The sequence below is a fragment of the Bos mutus genome, chromosome 2 (assembly GCF_027580195.1).
Source record: "Bos mutus isolate GX-2022 chromosome 2, NWIPB_WYAK_1.1, whole genome shotgun sequence".
NCBI lineage: Eukaryota > Metazoa > Chordata > Mammalia > Artiodactyla > Bovidae > Bos > Bos mutus.
The window spans coordinates 23,798,346-23,812,921 of NC_091618.1; the positions used below are offsets into that span (position 1 = coordinate 23,798,346).

At 41.6% G+C, this 14,576-nt stretch overlaps 1 protein-coding gene and 1 pseudogene across 1 annotated transcript; both read right to left on the reverse strand.

Moving 5' to 3' along the window:
* Positions 1-1,046: 1,046 nt before the first annotated feature.
* MRPL44 (mitochondrial ribosomal protein L44) lies at positions 1,047-8,973 on the reverse strand. Its single transcript, XM_005896697.3, has 4 exons — positions 8,763-8,973; positions 6,494-6,962; positions 2,430-2,608; positions 1,047-1,593 (listed from the first exon to the last, which is right to left on the reverse strand). The coding sequence occupies exons 1-4, from the start codon at positions 8,939-8,941 to the stop codon at positions 1,422-1,424; spliced, it is 999 nt and encodes a 332-aa protein (XP_005896759.1). The 5' UTR covers positions 8,942-8,973; the 3' UTR covers positions 1,047-1,421.
* An 808-nt stretch (positions 8,974-9,781) lies between these two features.
* LOC138984945 (U6 spliceosomal RNA) lies at positions 9,782-9,876 on the reverse strand (annotated as a pseudogene).
* Positions 9,877-14,576: the final 4,700 nt, after the last annotated feature.

Here is a 14,576-nt window from a genome sequence, read left to right on the forward strand (position 1 = left end):
TTGGGTTTGGTCCTCTATCCCTGTGCTGAATTATTAGAGGAGTTGGAATTACTCTCAAAAGAAAGATGAAAGAGTTTACACTTAACCTAACCAATCCAGCCAACTAGGTAATTCTCAAACTCCCCTTCGAAAGCAGTCTCTGTGTTAGCTGTCATAGCTATAAGTCTTCTTTTTTCACCTTGTTTAGTCGCCAAGTTGCATCCAACCCTTTGCGACCCCTAAAGTCCACTGTGCTCCTCCATCTATGGGATTTCCCAGGCAAGAATACTGCAGTGGCTTGCCATTTCCTTCTTCAGTAAGTCCTCCTAGATGATATTAAGTCCGCTTTGAAACTGCTTGCCTGAGACTGGTTAGGAGTTTCAAAGATTCTTCATCTTCCTTTACAAAAAGATTTCATGGCAAAAAGTGTTACCAATTTAAACATTTTACCTCTTTTCTATTCTCAACTCCCACTTTTCTTGTTAACTTCTGGGGAGTGACTGCTGGCAGACTAAAACTGAAAATTATTACTGTTGCCAAAAAGTTTAAAAGAAATAAAGGGAATTTGCAGTAGGAAGATTACTAAATTAAACACAAAGGATTAAAGAATCAGAAAGACACACTCTTAAGATGTGTCTTCTACTGAATTAACTGTGTAGAAATATTTAAGAGCTGTGCTTGGGACATGGTCACCATGATTATGGAATACTAAATTGATAAATACATACTTTATTTTTCCATTAGCTTCAACATTTTAATCTGCTTTTGATTTTCATGTTTTATTTTGAAAGCATAAAATGTACATCCCTGCCATTCATTTTATAGAAATTAAATAGCTATGAAATTAACTTGCATACAGAATTTTAAACCGAGGCTTCTCTCACCATGGACCACAGGCTCTAAGAACACAGGCTCAGTAGTCGCCACCTAAGTTATCGTAAATGCCTAATTGTTATAATCAGCACCTTACATTTCTAAAAGTTAAGAGTTATAACTATTTTAGCTAAAACTGTATTAGAGAGGCAGGGTTCACTAATCTGGGTAAATCAAATTAAGCTACAATGAAATACATGAAGAATAACTTTTTTTAATTGGCATTACAGCAAACTTCATGTAAAATATACAAATTATGATACTTCAAAGTCAGAAAGGAATAAAATACACCTAACTGTACAATTTAAATACAATAATAAGATGAAGAATTTGAGTTAAAATTTATCAGGAAAATACCAAAAGATCAAAAGATTTTTGACAGAACAAAAATGACTAAAAAGAAAATAAAAGAAGTGACCTGATAAACATTTGTTCAATCTTAGGAATTCAGTATGAGGAATAAGACATATTTCTTTACAATTTAAAAAACGTCCAGCTTGGATCATCTTTTGACGTTTGTTAGTCTCGCTGTTTTGCTCACAAGTTTCAGGCTGCACATCTCTGGCTGGCTAGCTGGCAGCAATGGTCTTTTCTGCTCTCACAGGCTCTTTGGGCCTAGAGTAGTCCCAGGGCTGGCGATTCTCAGTGAACCCGTAGAGTTTCCTAAGTGCCACTCGAGCAGCTTCTTCTTCTGCAACCAGTACCGTCTCCCCAGGGCCTTCTGCAATCAGCTTTTTATCACTAGGAAAAAAACCCAACAATAGCCTGAAATTACACGGTGCATCATAAAACAAAGCACACAGATCAGTTTTCCCTGGTCTAATTTTCGCAGCAATATTCACCAAAACTATCAGAAATATCATGCCTTTTCTTTTCTTTCTACCAGCAGTGTATGAACTGCTGATGAAGGATGCATTTAAAGCTTGCCAATCTGAAAAGCAAGAGCATCTCATTTTGCTTTGCACTTCAATTAAAATTAAAGATGCAACATCTTACACCACCATCAATTTTCTCCTTTGCAATGTCTTCCACTGCTTTTATACCTATGAAGTCCTACATCATATAAAATCAGAAAAATATTTACCTAAATTTTAAAAGTCATCGTAAATATTTTCATAGTTTACACTTAACACTTCTATCCACCTGAAATCAACCTGAGGCAGGTCGACTGTTACTAAGAAACCTAAAAGTTCTCAGCATGGGCTGACTTATTTTGATGGGCAACGTTCAATTTCTTTTTCAGTTCTAGGCTCAATTGAAGCTGTTACAAGTGTGGACTGGGGTTAAATCTCTATTACAAGTCAAATTTTTTTTAAAGAAATGTTTAGATTAGCAGGATACTCTATGAGATTTCCATCGTAAATGGTTGGTTAACAAAAGCTACTATTAGCAAACCACAGATTACCTACCTTCCCCTAAGGATGACCAGCAGGAAAGGAAGTAGTTAGTGACTAGATCACCAAGGGAATGAGGTTTTCAAAAAATGCTTTAATGCAATTCGAGGTTTATTAAAGAACTGTGAAAAGTCAGTTTTTAAGACTTCTGATCAATATTATAAAGATTAAAATGTTACTAACCAGTATAAGCCAACAAAATACACAGGCAAAGCTGTGGTGCTTCCAGATTGCCTAGTGAGTCTAGATTCAGGAACTGAAATATTCCTTTTCTTCAGTTCTTGTACCAGTAGCCCCATGGGATTTATTATCTTCCAAATCTCAAAGAGTTCTTTTCCTGTCATTTGAGTAATTAAGAAGTCCTGCATATAAAAACATAATTTATACATTTAAATTAGTATAAGGAAAATAAGGACCATAATTTAAAGTTCACTTCTAACAGAAACTTTAAAATTTAATGCGATTAAAAGGTATGAGCTAGTATGTATTCGGTTGACCAAAAAAGTCCATTTGGGTTTTTCCATAAGATGTGACAGAATAACCTAAAGAAACTTTTTGGGCAACTCAATATAAAATAAATAAAGTACAAGCGTATGTTGTACAGCAAAGGGAATATGCTCAAGGTTTCTTCCTGGAATGACCTTCTTGGGGCAAATGTCACTTCTCTAAAACTTCCCTAATCCTGCTGGAAATAGTAGTTGCCTCCCCTGAGTTCCCTCTACACTTTATAATACCTGAGGGCACTGTCCACATTCTACTCTCTCTGCCTATGAGCTGTGAGCAAAGACTGAATCCTATTAAACTCTGGTTCCAGTGCTTGGCACAGTGCCTGGCACACAGGAAACAATAAATATTAGGTGAGCAAATGAATGAAATAAGACCATTCAAACCAGTCAGTTCCACTATGGAGAGTGGCTGTCCTCACACTATACCACTAACACAGTAAGTTCTACTATGGGAGATGTCACAGCTCTTGACTGAGAAGTAAGATATTTGAATCATCTATCTCTTTGAGGATCTATAGACTTCCCTGGTGGCTCAGACAGTAAAGCGTCTATCTATAATGCGGGAGACCTGAGGATCTATAATTGGAACTGTCAACAGAGGCACTAAAATATGGTAAACAAGTATTTCCAAAATGGTCTCATGACTACCCTGTGAAAATTTCAAAATGGTGACCAAAAATTGTTTAGATAGTTCTAAGACTCTACATAAGCTATAGTGATTGGGAGAGAATGGAAATCAAGGGAGGATTTTGTTAGAATTTCTTTATAAAAAAATGTTTAATTGCAGGGGAAAGAGGGGGCAAGCGAGGCTTTCCTTTTCACCTCAGGCCTGCTGTTGCTGCTGCTGCTAAGTTGCTTCAGTTGTGTCCAACTCTGTGTGACCCCATAGACGGCAGCCCACCAAGCTCCCCCATCCCTGGGATTCTCCAGGCAGGAACACTGGAGTGGGTTGCCATTTCCTTCTCCAATGCAGGAAAGTGAAAAGTGAAAGTGAAGTCACTCGGTCGTGTCCGACTTTTAGCGACCCCATGGACTGTAGTCTACCAGGCTCCTCCATCCATGGGATTTTCCAGGCAAGAGTACTGGAGTTGGGTGCCATTGCCTTCTCCTAGAGGGCTTCAAAGGGTCCCCTGGCCTCCGAATGAGGCAATGGATGTTCAGTCAACTGGCAGTCAACAAACACTCCCGCTTAAGGCGACAGTCTGGCAGAAGTTACCTGCAGTAATGGGGCCGAAGTCTGCACCTGATGTCAGGGGTATAAAAATCCTTAAGACCTGAGGTGGGATTCATAGCAGGGATGTCATTTTGAAAGGAACCCTATCCAGAAAACTAGAAGCTGACAGCCAATGCCCACATGAAGGTACATGGTTGTAAGGTTCCAGCTGGGAACAAAATGCTCACTAGTGTCTGTTTAAACAGTGAGCAGACTCAGAAAGCACTAAACCAGCTTTCAGCCATCAAGTCAAGTAAACACCTTCTGCCTTCCCTTCCTTCTATTTCCCTCAGCTCCATCTCCAGAGGTGTCAGTTAAAAACCTGCTTCCATAAGACAGACAGACAGATAAGTCCTGGCTGGGAAGTTGGAAGGGAGACCTTAACTCTGAATGAAGTCTGAGTGCTGGTTAATGCAAGTATCCTTCTTGATCAAAATGATCAGATCAACTTAAGTGTCAAAACTAAATACATAGATTCCAACAGTAAGGGAAACTAGTTTAAAACAACTAATTTCAAAGGCCTGAGTCAAGACTCTTTTTTGTGACTTGAATGATTTATGTAAGAAAGACCAAAACTCATGTTTTCATCCAAAAGCAAAGAATAAAACTTCTCCCAATTGACAACTTCTAAAAGGACAGTGGAGTTAAATCATACCAATTACTCAAGTATTTTAATTAGGCAAGCTACTGGCTAACAAGGAATTTGGTGTATATAATGAAAGTGTTACTCACTCAGTTGTGTCTGACTCTTTGCAACCCCATGGACTGTATCCCGCCAGGCTCCTCTGTCCATGGGATTTTCCAGCCAAGAATACTGGAGTGGGTAGCCATGCTGATCCAGGGATTGAACCTAGGTCTCCTGCATTGCAGGGGGATTCTTTACCGTCTGAGCCACCAGCAAAGCCCATAATAGGGACTCAGAAATCCAAGACTGTATCACTCAGAAAAGCAGAATAGCAGCTGGTACTTAAGCAAGGAGCTGCCAAACCACACTAGGCCCTCCAGCGGTGTGCTTTGGACTCATTCACTCACTAAACTCCTGAGCCTCTACTGTGCAGGCACTACCCTTGTCCCTTAGGATGTAAAGCTAAAAACATGGCTTGCAGTCCTGCCATGAGGTAAACACTAAATTTAATATTTAATTCACCTCTAATTATTCAAGAATAATTAAGATACTATCATAAAAATAATTAAGATACTATCATAAAAAGCTTTTTTTAGAAAAGGCAGAGGAACCAGAGATCAAATTGCCAACATCTGTTGGATCATTGAAAAAGCAAGAGAATTCCAGAAAAACATCTACTTCTGCTTTATTGACTATGCCAAAGCCTTTGATTGTGTGGATCACAACAAACTCTGGAAAATTCTTAAGGAGATGGGAATACTAGACCACCTGACCTGCCTCCTGAGAAATCTGTATGCAGGTCAGGAAGCAACAATTAGAACTGGACATAGAACAACAGACTGGTTCCAAATAGGAAAAGGAGTACGTCAAGACTGTATATTGTCACCCTACTTATTTACATGCTTATTTTACATGCAGAGTACATCATGTGAAATGCCGGGCTGGATGAAGCACAAGCTAGAATCAAGATTGCAGGGAGAAACATCAATAACCTCAGATATGCAGATGACACCACCCTAATGCCAGAAAGCGAAGAGGAACTAAAGAGCCTCTTGATGAAAGTGGAAGAGGAGAGTGAAAAAGTTGGCCTGAGGCTCAACATTCAGAAAACTAGGATTATGGCATCTGGTCCCATCACTTCATGGCAAATAGATGGGGAGACAGTGGAAACAGTGATGGACTATTTTTGGGGGGCTCCAAAATCACTGCAGATGGTGACTGCAGCCATGAAATTAAAAGATGCTTGTTCCTTGGAAGAAAAGTTATGACCAACCTAGACAGCATATTAAAAAGCAGAGACATTACTTTGCCAACAAAGGTCCATCTAGTCAAAGCTATGGTTTTTCCAGTAGTCATGTATGAATGTTAAAGTTGGACTAAAGAAAGCTGAGCACCGAAGAATTGATGCTTTTGAACTGTGGTGTTGGAGAAGACTCTTGAGAGTCCCTTGGACTGCAAGGAGATCCAACCAGTCCATCCTAAAGGAAATCAATCCTGAATATTCATTGGAAGGACTGAATGCTGAAACCTGATACCAAGAACTGACTTCTTGGAAAAGACCCTGATGCTGGGAAAGACTGAAGGCAGGAGGAGAAGGGGATGACAGAGGATGAGATGGCTGGATGGCATCACCATCTCAATGGACATGAGTTTGAATCAACTCCAGGAGTTGGTGATGGATAGGGAGGCCGGGCGTGCTGCAGTCCATGGAGTCACAAAGAGTCAGACACAACTGAGTGACTGAGCTGAACTGATAAAAAGCTTTAGGTCTTTCTCAGTTTGGATCAGGAGAATAATTCACATGTAACCTGCCAAGGTCATAGCACAAAGAAGTAAAGTACAAAAAGAAATGTTTCTTTCTACCTCAAGCATGTTCCAGCATGTGCAACTAACAATCACCTACCCTGATGAAGAGTGCAGTCCTCTCGGGTCCACTGCTGTGTAGCAGGGCTCCAATCACTGCAAAGAAAGTCTGCCGTAACACAGCTGGGGGGACAGGGAAGTCCGCACTCAACGTCAACTGCTCCACTGCCAAGTTCCTAGCCACGTGACACACAACTTCCTCACCGGTGAGATAGTCAACCAGACTTTTAACGCCTTCAGTGGGCAAGTCTGGGAACGCGTCCTCAAAAAATTGCGTGAGGCATGTCTGTGAAAAAGATGTCCCTTGTTCAGATAGTTCTTGATTATCTTTGAGGTTCAGAAGAACAGCTTCCTTCTCTATACCAAGTTTTTGGCGTTTGGCCTCCTCGCTTTTAATATAGCAGCTATTAACAAATGCAGTTTTGAGAAGATCTAATGAAAAAGTTTCCTGTAACCGAGGGCCAAATGCTTGTATTTCAGCATGGTAATCCCAGTTGGGCTTCTCTGAACTGAAAATGTAAAACAGAAGACAGTAAGAGATAATAAAGAGAACAAGATGTTGCTGTGATGCAAACATTTCTCGTTGTGATGCAATTTTATTTAATTATATAAAATTTTAGAAAATTTTAAAATGAAGATTGAGCTTCATTTTAATTCCAGAATCTGATTTTCTAAAAATTACTTATGTCAGCTGATTACTTATGGTCCTCTGCTGGATTAATTGTCCCTCTGAGTCAACTGCCACATCAAAGCAGTTCATCAACAGAGACTAAGACCTTAGCCTCACTTTTAGGTTCTACTGTTATAACCACGGAACTGTGCTTTATACTTACACATGAAACACAGATTATAATGTCATATGTTCAAGTCATAAACACTAAGTATATTATAGTTATCTTGTATTTCATTATTGTAAGATTTGGAAGCATTCAGTGAAAATTAGCAACAAAATCTAGTTATCAATATTGTAAGTAGGTTAAAACTTCACAATCATTCTCAAGAACGACTAAAAGGTCTTTTAAAAACTAAAGACAATAAACCAAAAATAAAACTCTCAAGTAAAAAGGGGCTGCAAAAAGATCTGGGTTGTAAGTCATTAAGATATATATAATCTATATAATATATAAAGTTTCTAACAACTATTAAAGCCTGAAATGACTAACCTCACTATAACCAAATGTAGATTAAGAAGGAACACTATTTTACTATTGTTTTTAGGAGAAAACTTAATATTCTGTGTTGAAAAAATATAGAACTATGAACATATATATTCCTACCAGGTGTATAAACTAGATCGGCTTTTTTGGGGGGAGGGCAATATTAAAATAGCTATCAATTTTCATACTAAATTTCCAAAGGAGCAGTAACTTCAAAGCTATTCGGTGTTACATCGGTTGTAATAGCAACAGTAACTCAAACACCCATCAAACGGAGCCATCAAAGAGTGAGGTGCATCTATTTGTACGACCACGACACACGTCAAAGAAACATTATTTTAAAAAATGCAAAACCTCACGTATAAGGGGATCTTTTCTGGAGTTATATAAAGATCTGAGGGTCTTCCTACCAGACTTTCCACTAGCAGAACAAGATTAATAATGGCAAAAACCTAAAGCCAAACTGTTTTCCCTTTCCTCTGGATAGTGGACTTGTGATTGTGTACTTTTTCTTGCCCTATATCGCAATACTGTTTTGTGCTTTCCTCCCTCTTGTCCGTACCCAAGGAATTCTGAGGCAGCAATATAAAGGGGCTAAAACACCCAAGCCCGGGTATAGTTTACCCTCTGCTGCTGCTGCGTCGCTTTAGCCCACCAGGCTTCCCGTCCCTGGGATTCTCCAGGCAAGAATACTGGAGTGGGTTGCCATTTCCTTCTCCAATGCATGAAAGTGAAAAGTGAAAGTGAAGTTGCTCAGTCGTGTCCGACTCTAGCGACCCCATGGACTGCAGCCTACCAGGCTCCTCCGTCCATGGGATTTTCTAGGCAAGAGTACTGGAGTGGGGTGCCATTGCCTTCTCCGAGGTTACCCTCTAGCTGGCCTTATTTCTCACAAGTTTCAGTCTACAGGACTCCAAACAGGAGTTCCAAGAGCGTCGGGGGCAGCCATGAGCCCAACTCCTCAGCAGAAATGTATTCCCTTTACCTCCGCCACGCGTCCACGACCCGTGGGTGTCTCTATCGCACAACTAGGGTCAGGCCAGGAGCAAACGAGCGATGAGCATCCCTACCCGCCACCCGGCCGAAGCCGCGGGGAAGCGCGCCCCGGCTCCAGGACCGCCACCCCTAACCTCTTTCCCCGGTGGCTCCTACCGGCGTACAGGCGGCGGCGGGCACCGGAGCAGGCGCCACCGCTCTAACTCCTTCTGGAACCGGAAAGCGGCGCGAAATCCCTTCTTCACTCCCCGAACAGGCGGGATGAGAGTGAGGCCGGCCGTTGCCAGGAGGCAACGGGGACCTCGCAGCAGCAACCTCGTCAGGCCGGACGCCATTGCACCGGAGAAAGCAATGGAGGGCGGAAAAAGGAGAGCCGGAGTAGTGTCACGGTAACACAGTTCCCCCGGAAACCAGGAGACGCCGGAGAGGCGGGGGCTGAGCCAGCGCCCGGTGGGTGGGGGCCAGTGGGGGTGTTTTAGTGGGCATGCGCAAACGTTGGATTTTTTTTGTTGTTGTTGTTGTTGTTTTGTTTTGTTTTGTTTTGTTTTTCCCTCAGTTCAGTCCAGTGGCTCATTCGTGTCTGGCTCTTTGCCAACGAACCGTCTCATCCTCTGTCGTCCCCTTCTCCTGCCTTCAATCTTTCCCAGCATCAGGGTCTTTTCCAAAGAGTCAGTTCTTTGCATCAGGTGGCCAAAGTATTGGAGCTTCAGTTCCAGCATCAGTGGCTCCAGTGAATATTCAGGGTTGATTTTTTTGTAGGATTGACTGGTTGCAGTCAATTGACTGCAGGATTGACTCCTTGCAGTCCAAGGGACTCTCAAGACTTTTCCAACACCACAGTTCAAAAGCATCAATTCTTCAACATCCAGTCTTCTTTCTGGTCCAACTCTCACATCCATACGTGACTACTGGAAAAACTATAGCTTTGACTAGATGGACCTTTGTCGGCAAATTAACGTCTCTGCTTTTTAATATGCTGTCTAGCTGGTCATAGCTTTTCTTCCAAGGAGCAAGCATCTTTTCATTTAATGGCTTTAGTCACTATTCACAGTGATTTTGGAGGCCAAGAAAAAGAGGATCTGCCACTGTTTTCATTTTTTCCCCATCTGTTTGCCATGAAGTGATGGGACAGGATGCCATGATCTGCTTTTTGAATGTTGAGTTGTTGTTTTTTTTTTAATATGGAATGCTTCACAAATTTGCATATCATCCTTGCGCAGGGGCCATGCTAACCTCTGTATCGTTCCAGTTTTAGCATATGTGCTGACGCGAGCTGGAATGTTGAGTTTTAAGTGATTTTTTTGCTCTCCTCTTTCACTTTCATCAAGAGGCTCTTTAGTTCCTCTTCGCTTCTGGCATTAGGGTGGTGTCATCTGCATATCTGAGGTTATTGATATTTCTCCCTGCAGTCTTGATTCTAGCTTGTGTTTCATCCAGCCCGGCATTTCAAATGATGTACTGTGCATGTAAGTTAAATAAGCAGGGTGACAATATACAGCCTTGATGTACTTCTTTCCCAATTTGGAACCAGACCGTTGTTCCATGTCCAGTTCTAACTGTTGCTTCTTGACGTGCATACAGATTTCTCAGGAGGCAGGTCAGGTGGTCTGGTATTCCCATCTCTTTAAGAATTTTCCAAAGTTTGTTGTGATCCAAACAGTCAAAGTCTTTAGCATTGTCAGTGAAGCAGATGTTTTTCTGAAATTCTCTTGCTTTTTTAATGATCCAATGGATGTTGACAATTTTATCTCTGGTAATTTGACCTTTTTATTCCTACCTGGATATTAATTACTCTTGAGTGTACAGAGCTTCATGGGCTTTGGGGTCCAGAAATTTCTGGAAGAAGTTTCTTCATCTTGTCTGTTGCTCTTGTTCCTTCTGTCCTAATTAAAGTAAGACAAGCTGTTTCATGTTTAAAGAAAACTCTTAAATTCTTAAAAAGAAAATACTTCTTATCAAGGCGTAGTCTTAAAGAGTTCAAGACAATGAATCTAGCAGCTGTTTATGGACAAATATTTACCTGGCATGTCTCGAGAAGCCTTCCTTTTAGGAGCCCTAGACTAAGAGATTATTGAATCCAAAATAAACATTTTTATTTAAAAACAATCTAAGTACAAACTGTTTTACAGCAAAAGGGGGAGGAGGATGGGAGAAATGGGTCAAAATGGGAACAGTGGATTTATGTCATTTTTTTTCTTTATCTTTCACTCTTTAGCAATATCATTATATCACTTTCTTTATTGTTCAGTCACTCAGTCGGATCCAGCTCTTTGCCTCCTCATGGACTGCAGCACATCAGGCTTCCCAGTCCTTCACCATCTCCTGGAGTTTGCTTAAAATCATGTCCATCGTGTAGGAAATGCCATCCAACCATCTCATCTTCTGTCGTCCCCTTCCCCTCCTGCCTTCGATCTTTCCCAGCATCAGAGTCTTTTTCAATGAGTCAGTTCTTCACATAAGGTGGCCAAAGTATTGAAGCTTCAGTTTCAGCATCAGTCCTTCCAATGAATATTGCTTTCTTACCAAACTGTTAATTTATTTTTTAAACTTAATATTAAGTCACAAAAGAAGACTGAATCCTCAAATTTTGAACTGCCCACAAAACATGTAGATATTGAAAGAGCACCTCTTTCTGTGATCTCTCTACTTGTTAATGGCATCCCCCATAGTCACCCAGGTTGGACTGCTATGTCTTCAGTTGTTCCTATTTCCACAAATACCCTCTTTTGTCCAGGTGGCAAGTCTGCTTTCAGTTTATTTCCATAGGAGCTACCTGATGGCCAGCCTACCCCTCTCCCAGGTTATTGTAGTCAGCCTCCACTGTAATCAATCTTCTTCCTTCCTTTCTTCCTGGACACATCTCACTTACATTCATCTCCCTGAAAACTGGTTCATAACAATGTACAGGAGGTGGTGACCAAAACCATCCCAAAGCATGCTACAACTTAGCTCAAGAATCTCCAGTGTTAGGATCTGGCAAAGATTCTCCTTGACCAAACTTCAGTCTGGCTTCTCTAAACCCTCTTCTCAACAAGGCTTCCACCTCAGGCTCCAGTCTGCCCTGTTGACAGGCCTGCATCACAGTTTCAGCAATAAAGTTAAGTCAGTTTAGAGAGGCTCCTCCCACCCAATGTCTGACAATCCTTGATATCTAATCAAATTCATAAACCTTACTATCCTCCAGTTATGTCTGATCACCCTGGCCTGCCTTTTGTAAAAATTTTGTCAACTTAGTTTAGGCAGAATCCCTTAGTACCCCTGATGTTTCCTCCTGGTACTTTTCTAGTCACTGACCTCTACCCTACGCCTTGGCTTTAAATCCCCACTTCAGTTCAGTTCAGTCTCTCAGTTATATCCAATTCTTTGTGACCCCATGGACAGCAGCAGGGCAGGTTTCCCTGTCCATCACCAACTCCTGGAGCTTGCTCAAAGTCATGTCCATTGAGTCGGTGATGCCAACCAACCATCTCAGCCTCTGTCATCCTCTTCTCTTCCTGCCTTCAACCTTTCCCAGCATCAGGGTCTTTTCCAATGAGTCAGTTTTTCGCATCAGGTGGCCAAAGTATTGGAGCTTCAGCATCAGTCCTTCCAATGTATATTCAGGACTGATTTCCTTTAGGACTGACTGGTTTGATCTCCTTGCAGTCCAAGGGACCCTCAAGAGTCTTCTCCAACACCACAGTTCAAAAATCGCCACTTGTCCATGCTGTATTGGAAACTGAGCCCAGTTCTATGCTGGTGTGTCTTTTCCCCTATTTTTAGGGGAATAGTTCCTAAATAGTTCCTAAATAGAATGTATTAACTACTGTCCAGCTCTCATTTTTCTTTGACAGGTCATATAACTCAGTTCAGATCTCTTAGCTTAACCTATCAAGAGGAAGAATCTGAATGGTTCATTCCAGTTTGTAAAAGGGTTCCCTATGGGGAGGGAGAGAAGAAAAGAGGGATATGACACATATGGTACAACAAGCTTATGTATTTCTGGGTGAAGCAAGTTCTCTCAGAAGAGGTGAGACGGGATTGTGATTGGGCTTTGTGTTACATTGCATGTGAAATACTGAAAATTCATGGAATATCATTCAAATAAATTGAAGAAAGCACAAGGAACTGTTATTTTTGCAGTATTTCATTAATTGAGAGAAATACTCTAATAAATGATCTACTAATATAGTTGGAGAGAGGAGTATTAAAGGAAACGGGGGACCACAGTTTTTTGTTTACAGAAAAAGGCTCGAGTCACTGACCTTTCCTGAGTTCCAAAGAGTGGTTACTAATTAGGGGAGTGAGGGAACACAGAAACAAAGGAAAAGCGGTCATCAAGAAAAGTAATAGTAGCTTAAACAGTAGTTCAGTGGTAACAGTCCTTGTTCCTCCTCAAGGGAGAGTCTAGCAATCTGATGCATATCTTTGAGTTGTTTTGCAGAAACTAAGACCCGCTCCACTCAGGTGGAGAATGGTATCTACAGGCTGACCAAAAGTACCAGTACCCTAGACAAGTGGAAACCAGAAGGTTGATGATTAAGATTTCTAAACATAGCCAGTCACCACCAAGCAACCAGAAGAAAGTCATGAGTCGCAACCCTTACCCCAAATGTTGCCTTTAAAACCTTCACTGAAAGCCATTCTGGGAATTGGCTCTTTTGAGCATGAGCTGCCTGTTCTCCTTGCTTCTCTTACACAGCTGCATAGTCATGTTTTTTGTTTTGGTGTTTTCTTTTGTGAACCCACATACTGTATAGCCTACCAGGCTCCTCTGTCCATGGAATTCTCCAGGCAAGAATCCTGGAGTGGATAGCCATTCCCTTTTCCAGGGGAATCTTCCCTACCCAGAGATCAAACTTGGGTCTCCTGTGTTTCAGGTAGATTCTTCAGTGTTTGAGCCATCAGGGAAGCCAACCTGCAAATTAACTCTGACTTTCCTTCACTACAGTGTGGTGGCAGTAGCTTTGCTGTGCTTGGGGCTAACAGATCCAAATTTGGTTCAGCAACATTTATGCTCCACAGATACTAGCTGTGAGCACCCAGCCAGCTCCTAGCAACACCCAAGTCTGACTGACAGTACCAAGCCAACTCCTAGAAGTCAAAGGCTGCTTTTCTCTTTCTCATAGCTTTGTGACCTTAAACAAGTGATTCAACTTCTCCATGGTTCAGTTTTGTAATTTCCAAAGTGAGACTGCGAGAGCACTTACCTCTTCACCTCTTAAATTGTTATCTGGATGAAGATAACCCATGTAAAAAAGCTATGGTTTTTCCAGTAGTCATGTATGGATGTGAGAGTTGAACTACAAAGAAAGCTGAGGCCAAAGAATTAATGCTTTTAAACTGTGGTGTTGGAGGAGACTCGAGAGTCCCTTGAACTGCAAGATCAAACCAGTCAATCCTAAAGGAAATCCATCATGAATATTCATTGAAAAGACTGATGCTGAAGCTCCAATACTTTGGACACCTGATGCAAAGAGCTGCCTCATTGGAAAAGACCTTGATGTTGGGAAAGATTGAAGGCAGGAGAAGGGGACGACAGAGAATGAGGTGGTTGGATGGCATCACCGACTTGATACATGAGTTTGAGCAATCTCCGGGAGTTGGTGATGGACAGGGAAGGCTGGCGTGCTGCAGTCCATGGGGTCGCAAAGGGTCGTACACGACTGAGCGACTGAACTGACTGAACCCAATAAAGATTTTAGGATCGTGCTTGGTATACAGTCACCACTCAATGAGTGCCTTTCAAAGATTCTAAATTGCATTCTTATTTTTCGCACTTTAACATGTCTGGAATGGAGGTGTGGTCCAAACAAAGGCTTCTTAGAATGGATACAGTATAGTATTGTTATTTTCGATAGGTTCTAGTTTGAGGGACAATTCCTTTTCACCGCCAACTGCTCAATCCATTCCTGGGTCCGTGAGTTTCCTTTTCGAACTTTGTAACCTCCCCCACTTCTCAGGCGAGCCCTTTACAGGCCTCTCCTGGCC